This window comes from Manacus vitellinus, unplaced genomic scaffold (assembly GCF_001715985.3).
Source record: "Manacus vitellinus isolate BGI_N305 unplaced genomic scaffold, ASM171598v3 scaffold_64_pilon, whole genome shotgun sequence".
In the NCBI taxonomy this organism is placed as follows: domain Eukaryota; kingdom Metazoa; phylum Chordata; class Aves; order Passeriformes; family Pipridae; genus Manacus; species Manacus vitellinus.
Window position 1 is genome coordinate 2,824,000 of NW_021940718.1, and position 7,704 is coordinate 2,831,703.

General features: G+C 59.3%; 2 protein-coding genes across 2 annotated transcripts in view; one reads left to right on the forward strand and one right to left on the reverse strand.

Annotated features, from left to right (window-relative positions):
• Positions 1–8: 8 nt before the first annotated feature.
• Positions 9–1,672, forward strand: LOC115307880 (GRAM domain-containing protein 2B-like; the record flags this gene model as incomplete). Its single annotated transcript, XM_029963899.1, has 6 exons — positions 9–98; positions 233–304; positions 376–435; positions 715–778; positions 1,259–1,361; positions 1,561–1,672. Coding segments are annotated over 6 exons (501 nt in total), but the record flags the coding sequence as incomplete, so codon positions are not given.
• A 1,234-nt stretch (positions 1,673–2,906) lies between these two features.
• The window catches only part of FZR1 (fizzy and cell division cycle 20 related 1), a 12,923-nt gene continuing 8,125 nt past the window's right edge, over positions 2,907–7,704 (reverse strand). Inside the window, exons 10-11 of the mRNA XM_029963900.1 lie at positions 7,019–7,111; positions 2,907–5,876 (exon numbers count right to left, since the gene is read on the reverse strand). Coding sequence (XP_029819760.1) covers positions 5,835–5,876; positions 7,019–7,111 — 135 coding nt within the window. The 3' untranslated portion in view covers positions 2,907–5,834. The remainder of the gene's footprint in view (positions 5,877–7,018; positions 7,112–7,704) is intronic.

A 7,704-nucleotide genomic window follows, 5' to 3' on the forward strand; every position in this document is an offset into this window, starting at 1 on the left:
TCGTGGTCCCCATCGCCTCCATCTCAGCCCTCAAAAAGACCAACACGGCGCTGCTGGTGCCCAACGCGCTCAGCATCCGCACGGCCCAGGGGGAGAAGGTGAGAGCGGGGGCGGTGCTGGGGGGGGAGGCGGCTCCGCCCGGGGCTGTTTGGGGTGTCCGGGTCCCCGAGGGCCCTGGGCCGTGACCGAGGGAGCAGCTCCAGTGCAAAGCCCCTTCCCCGCTCCCTGGCAGTTCCTCTTCGTGTCGCTGCGCCAGCGAGAGGCCACGTACCAGCTCCTGAGGTCTGTCTGCAAACAGCTGCAGGTACGCGGGGGCTGGGGGGGGAGCTCCGTCCATCCACTGCAGGGCACCTCCCTTCATCTCTCCTTGTCCAGGACAGCGGCCAGAGCCCTCGGGACTCGGTGAACAACGAGGAAACCCTTGAGAAGACTCTGGTAAGGCCGGGGAATGGCGGGCCTGCGCGCAGGGAGATGCAGCAGAGGGAGGGGTGGTCCCGGTCCCAGCCCCCCGACTGGGGTGGGCTGGGGGCAGTGGCTCCTGGGAAGGCTTCTGGGGGGAAGTGTGGAGTGGAAAAGCCCCAGCCCGGGGCAGTGCAGGCCCCAGGACCCCCAGAGCTCTCTCCTCATGAGTGTCATCAGGTCCTGCCCTTGTCCCCATGGCCGTGGGGTGGGTGCCTTGGGGACACACCATGGCTGGGGCTTTTCCTCTTCCAGACCTCGAGCCAGTCGGACCTGGAGCAGAGCACCCCGGAGCCCAACAGCCTCCACGAGTCCCTGGGTGAGCAGCCACCCTGGTGCACCCCCTGCATGGTCCCAGCCCTGCTTGTGTCCTCAGCCACGTCCCTGCCCTGCTGGCCCCTCTGGGCTCTGCTCCCCCTCCCCGGACACACACGGTCTGGGGGCGACCACACCGCCCTCAGCCCCCTGACCAGCATCTCCTGCAGCAGCAGGGAGTGCAGGATTAGCTCTCTGTGGCTCTCTGTGTGCCCCTGGGACCCCCAGTCCTCTCCCTGGGACACTCATGAATGCCTCCTGGTCACCCACAGATGAACAAAGCCCAAGGCCGAGGGAAGCAGAGGAGGAGGATGACAAGGTGGCCCTGCTGACTCCCAGCAGCAGCGAACGGGTGCCCTTGGCAGGGACACGCAGCCTCTGGAGTGGGTCAGGGGGCTTGGGGAGGGAGATGCTGCTGAGACTTCAGCTCTGGCAGAGCCCACCGTGGGCTCTCAGAGGCACTGACACTGCCTTGTCCTGGCAGGGGAACCCCACACCACGCTCTGGGCCTGGGCTGCTGCACTCTGGTCCCGGATGAACCCCCAGCTGAGCCTTCTCAACATCATCATCACCATCTACCTGCTGCTGTGAGTCCCCAGAACCTGCTCAAACACCTTGGGGCTTCAGGACACCCCCAGTCCTCATCCCCCTTGGCAGCCCCCGGTTCCTCTACTCCCCCCTTGGACACCCGTCCCCAGGGCGAGCACACAAGAGCCTGGCTGTGGCACTGCTTGAGCCCTGTGCCCCCCACTGTGCCCCCCCCGGGTGACACTGGCTGTCCCCCAGCATGGTGGCCTTGCTGGTGTCCTCGGGGTACATCGGGCTGCGCATCGTGGAGCTGGAGCAGCAGTTGGCATTGGCAGGGGCTCAGCTGTGCCCCAACCCACCACAGCAGTGAGTGACCAGGGTGGGGTCCCCTGTGCCCAGCAGAGACCCCCCTCAGCCTGCCTCCCCCTGCCCAGGTACAAGACAACGTGAGGCCAGTGAGGACCCGCCGTCACTGGTGCCCTGGACAGGGGGTAAAGGGGCTGCCCCCACCCCTTCCTCTGCCTCTCAGGGGGCTCCATCAGCAAGTGCCTTCCAGCCCCCCACGGTGCCTGGGAAGCCCAGAGGGGGTGTGGGGCTCCATCTCACTCCCCCTGTGTCTCCCACCCTAAGCAGCAGCAGGGGGGAACAAAGAGCAGCACATGGGGAGGGGTTGGGGCCACCCCCTACCCAGCCCTCCCTGCCCTGCAGGGGCAGGCAGAGGGGCCTGGGCCACCCGGGACGGGGTTGGGGCCACCCCCTACCCAGCCCTCCCTGCCCTGCAGGGGCAGGCAGAGGGGCCTGGGCCCAGGCCATGCAGGGGCAAAGAAAACAAACTATTTTATTAATAAAAATTAATAAAACCTTTATTAATATTTATTATCTGCTGGGCCAGATGCCACAGGACAAGCAGCAACCAGTCCCCCCAAGTCCCCTGCTCCCCAAAATGGGCCAGGATGCAGCAGGACCAGGGGCTTTGGCTGGTGGGGGGAGGCAGCTCCAGGTGCTGATGTCCTGGGGGTCCAGGGAGCAGCAGAAGACCCTGAGCAGCCCCCAGGTGCAGGTGACAACAGGGAACAGAGGGGAAGGGGGTGGCGTAGCAGGGAGCCCCAGGACCCTGCAACTGACCAGGTCCCCGGCTCTTACCCTGCCCCAGGACAGGGCCCACCTGCCAGAGGAAGGGGCTGCAGGAGATGCAGAGATCCAGGCACACGATGGGGACAATGGGGTCCCACAGGCACTGGAGGTGGGAGCAGAGCTGGGGGGCACAGCAGGATCCACCCCAAGCCCTGAAGCTCAGTCCCATTCTGGGCTGGAAGGAGCTTTGGGGCTTCCCCAACCCACCAAGGTGGGGAAAGCGAGGCACTGCCAGCTCCTTGTCCATGCTGAGGGGCATAAGGCAGGGAGGGGAGGGGGAGGCTGTGCCTCTCCTTTTTCCCAGAAGCAGGAAAGCAAACAGAAGCAGGCAGCTGGGAGCAATAAACCTCAGGTGAGAGCTGTACCGAGGAACTGGTACCTGCAGAGCAGCTGTGGGACGGACCCTGGGGGGCCCAGGGACTCACTGCACCCCTCGCCACGGAGAATCAAAGTGGAGCCACAGAGCCCAATCCCAATAAATTCACAACCTCTTTAATGCCAGTTTGATTGCTTTACATGGAAAAGTTACAGCACACTCCATGTTTTTTTCCACCATATGACACCTGGGATACGACGACGCCACGAGGCCGCAGACTCTGTCACCAGCACAGGAGGATCCTGTGTCCGGGTCAGCGCTCACAGGTCACACCCCAGCACACCACCTCAGCTCTGCCCTTTTCCCTGCTGAAGCCTCAGCCAGTGACAGTGTCACAGTGCCACCTGCACGCACACACACACGCACACACCCACACGGACATGACTGGGAGCTCCATCCTGCCTCGGCAGCTGGGAGCAGGGGAGGGAAGGTGGCTGTGCTGGGCTCTGGCAGCCAGGGCAGGGTGAGCAGCCTGTTCCTGCTGTGCTACGAGGGCAACACGTGTGGCCACAGAACAGCCCTGGCCTGGGAATCGCCAGCCCTCACTGCCAAGTGCAATGAGAGAAGCCACCACGAGCCATCCTGCTCCCAAGGCAGAGAAAAGTGGGACATGGAAGCAAGACATAGTTTGGGAAAGACCCTGGCCAGAGAGGACAGTGGTGGGGGACAGCGACAAGGGGATGTCCCTGCTCTGCAGCATCCTGGGGCGCAGCTGGGAGCACTGGGCAGAGGCTGCAGTGCCCACCTGGCACTGCCCCCCACCCCAGCAACTCCTGGGGCTCCTTGGGGAAGCTCCCACATCACAGACTGAGAGGCAAACCCATCCCTGCAGGAGCCCTGGCACACTGGGGAGCCCCACCAGCATCACTCCCACCCTGTGCTCCAGCTGGGACCCAACTCTCTCCTGCTCCAGCACAGGCACAAACCAGGCTGAGACCTCCTGTGTGCCCCCATCCCAAGCGAATACTCCTTCCCAGAGGAGAAAGCAGTGTGTCCTAGGGGTCTGCACAGTGGGATTTTGGCAGGAGGCAATGCACAAGAGACAGGAAAATCCACAGCACAGCCACCAGCCCCCCAGCCCCCCTGTGCACAGCCCCGCTCCCAGGTGATAACACCCATGACAGAACACCTCTTGCTGCAGGTGACCCTTTCCTTCAAACCCACTCCCCAACTTAGTGATCTGACTCAATTTAACACCTCCTGGGTGCTCCCAACCCACAGTGATGTGGAACAGTGCCTGTGAAAGGAACAAGCAACACGAGAGAGACCGGGGGGTGTGTGTGTCACTTCACACCAGGCCCCAAATCCCACAGCCAGAGCTACACTAAAGCAGTTGTGTTCAAACTGTGTTTCAGAGATTCCATGGAAAATCCATTCTGGTGGCAATTAAGACTATGAGATGACAAGGTGGGTTGTGGGCCTGGGAGACAGAGCTGCCAGGCTGTGTGGGGGGCTCCCAGCACACCAGCTCCTCACCAGTGCCTCCAGCAGCTGCAACACGGGGGCAGCACCAAGAGCCTGATCCAGGCACTGGTGTGATGGATGGCACGTGTGGTCAAGGCTGTGGTGAAGAGGCTGTACCAGCTCACCCTAAGGATACTTTTGGTACTGGGGAAAGGCAATCATATTCCTACTGCCTGGTTTTAGGGAAAGAAGGGAGGGGAGGAAAATCAACAGAGAAAGAAGAGAGGAAAGCATTACCTACGTAATCTGCAGAGAGAGGGCAAGGTCTATATACACAGCCAGGGAATTCCACACGGGAACAGGAAGCAGTGCTGGGAAAGGGCAGGAGGCAGGCAGGGCCCGGGCAGGGCAGGCACATACACACGTCAGACAGGACAGGCTGTGCAGCCTCACAGCTCCTCTTAAATTAAAAGCAACACTCACACACACAAGCGTTTGTGTCACCCCACGGGCTCCAACACCAGCCGAACTCTCGTCCCACATGACCTAAAAACCACACCCCAAAATCTGACAGCAGGGCCCTGGCTGGGACTTGGAGACAGCAAAAAGCAACAATGCAGCCCTGCTTTAGAACCCCTCTTCCAGCCAGAAGAGGCCCTGCTCGCCCCAGCAATCAGATCCTCAGGAGTTGTTTTGGCTCTCAAACATATCCCAACTGCTTCTGGCCTCAGGGAGACTCTGGAGCAAGGCACTGGGGGAAGCTCCACATGCACGGGGGGATTGGGTTTCTTTTTTTATACAGTCCTTGTTTCTCCTCTCTGGTAACTCACAGGATCAGCCCAGAACATGCAAGAGCACCTGCAGAACTTCCCGAATCTGCTCCCTCGGAGGTGAAGCTTTTCCAAGTCTCCTCCAAAGTTTAGAGCCCCAAAACGTGTTTGTTCAGAGGCAGCTGCCAAGCACGCCAGAAAAATCAAGCTGTTTCATGGGAATGATTATGTCAAGTACTACAGTACCTGTCTGGGTGGAAAAATAAAGAAAAAAACAAAGGAAAATAGGCAGTTCTCCAGTTTCTTCCTGGAATGGGGATGCCAGGCTATGAACAAAGCCCTTCGATGCCCAGCTGGAGCCGTGTCCACTTGCACCAGTGGTACCGGCCCAGTCTGGCTGGCTCCTGCCTCCAGAGATGTCACCAAGGACACAGGGACCCAGAGCAGCACGTCAAACCCCTTCCCACAGCGGCAAGGATATGCTCCTCTCTCCCAGGAGGGACACCACGGCCGTGGGGATGGCCTCAGTCCGGTCTCAGTGGTCCATGTCACACGAGTCCTCCCTGGTTCCACCCGGAGGGCTGGAGGATGCTGGGTTAACATTTCTCTTGTACCCGTTTCCCTTTATGAAAGATGAATCCACAAACCTTTGGCAGTTCCCTCCCCTCCCCACCCCATCCCCAGTACTGCCCAGCGTGGATCACAAGCACGTATTTATTGAGCTGGGTCCTCCTCCAGTCCCTCAGCTCTCCCTCCCCTCGGCTGGGCTCCGGGGGTCCATGCAGGCCGAGGGAGTGGTCTGATCCTGGAATGTCAGGCTGTAGGTTCCTGGGGTGCAGGGAGAGGGTTTATCGTATCCTGGTGAAGAGGTTAAGCACGGACACAGACTCCTGAGAAGACAAAGCAGGGGGTAAGTCCTCCACAGCTCTAACTCCACATGCTTTTGGGTTGGTTTGGTTTTAATCTGGGGAGGTATCTCTAGCTCAGGGCACGATCCCAGCTCACCATCCGAAGTCCAACACCATAAATATTCCCATGGGCTACTTCCAATTGATAACAAGGAGCACAGCAGGCCAGTATGCCGTTCCCACAGCTCTGCAGAGAGCTGTGCCCCAGAGCAGGTAGCAATTGGGGGACCCCCAGCAGCAGTGCCTGCTCCCCCAGCCCCATCCTCCAGATCCCTCTGCCAGCCACCCAGAAAAGCTCTCGGAACACTGGGCACAACCTGCCTTTGGTGATGGTGAACTGTCATTGGCAGCATCCATGACCCCATTTCCATCCAAGACCCTATTTTAAGAAGTTTAGTAAGGAGCTATAGGATAAGCACAGAATGGTTTGGGTTGGAAGAGACCTTAAAGCTCATCTCATCCCGCCCTCTGCCATGGGCAGGGACACCTTCCACTAGCCCAGGCTGCTCCAAGCCCCGTCCAGCCTGGCCTTGGACACTTCCAGGGATGGGGCAGCCACAGCTTCTCTGGGCAACCTGTGCCAGGGCCTCACCACTCTCACAGGGAAGAGTTTTTCCCTAAAATCTAATCCAGACCTGCCCTCTGGCAGTGGGAAGCCATTCCCCTTTGTCCTGTCCCTCCAAGCCTTGTCTGAAGTCCCTCTCCAGGTCTCCTGGAGCCCCTTTAGGAACTGAGATGGGCTTCAGGTCTCTCCAGAGCCTTCTCTTCTCCAGACTGAACAGCCTCAGGTGCCAGCCTGCTGTCACCCCTGAGGGCTCAGTTCACAGCCACACACCAGCAGGAAGATGGTGGGTTCAGGGTGAGCCCCCCAAAACGCTGCTCAGCAGCCCTGGACCAGCCTGGACAGGGATGTTGTGTCACACTGCCTTGGGCACACAGGGTGACCTTTTACTTCATTTGATGACAAATCCATTAAACCTCAGCAAAGTTGAACCCTCCCCTGCCCCCGGCCCTTGATCTGCAGGATGCAGTGAAGGGATCAGAGGGAAGGCAGCAGAGCAGAGCCAACATTCCCTGAGTTCCCCCCCAGAGTAGCCACCCCCACATTCCCCCAGTGGCCTCACCTTTGTGGAGCGAGTTTTACTGAAGACGTTCCAGAAGCGCAAGGTCTCGTCCCCGGCTCCTGTGACAATGGCCTCCCCGTCAGGGGACATCGCCTGCGGCCAAGACAACAACCCTCACCATCTGCCACACTTCTGAGGCTGAAAACAAACCTCCACTGGAATGCAGGAGAGAGGGTTAACTCTCCTTCCTACTTGGCTGGCAGTGGGAAGCCAAACAACTTCCTCTGCTCCCAGGTGCCTCATCCAGCCTCAGGGGCAGTTTGGGCACTTCACTGGTGAAGCTGTGGAACACACGGGGGACTATCATGGGAAGGGTTCTTGTGTTAAGACATCGAAGCCATGTGTAACTGAGGCTATTCCTCCCAGGATTATCAACATGCCTTAAGGCAGGAAGCGTGACAGGACTGGATTTGCTGGCTGTATTGGCCTCTTACACTGGAATCCACCTCCCAAAACAGCAGCAGTATTTGTCAGCTCTGCTGTGAACTGCTGAAAGCCCCAGTAACAGTAACAGAGCAGCTATGAGATCACTGGGCATTACCTGCACCAAGTGTTTAATGACAACGGGGGGGCTGAAAGCAGCAAATTCTTTGTGAAAGTCTGTGTGAAAGTCTTCAGGGAACAAGGAGAGATGCTTGTTCACAGGGTCACAGAATCATGGAATGGTTTGGGTTGGAAGGGACCTT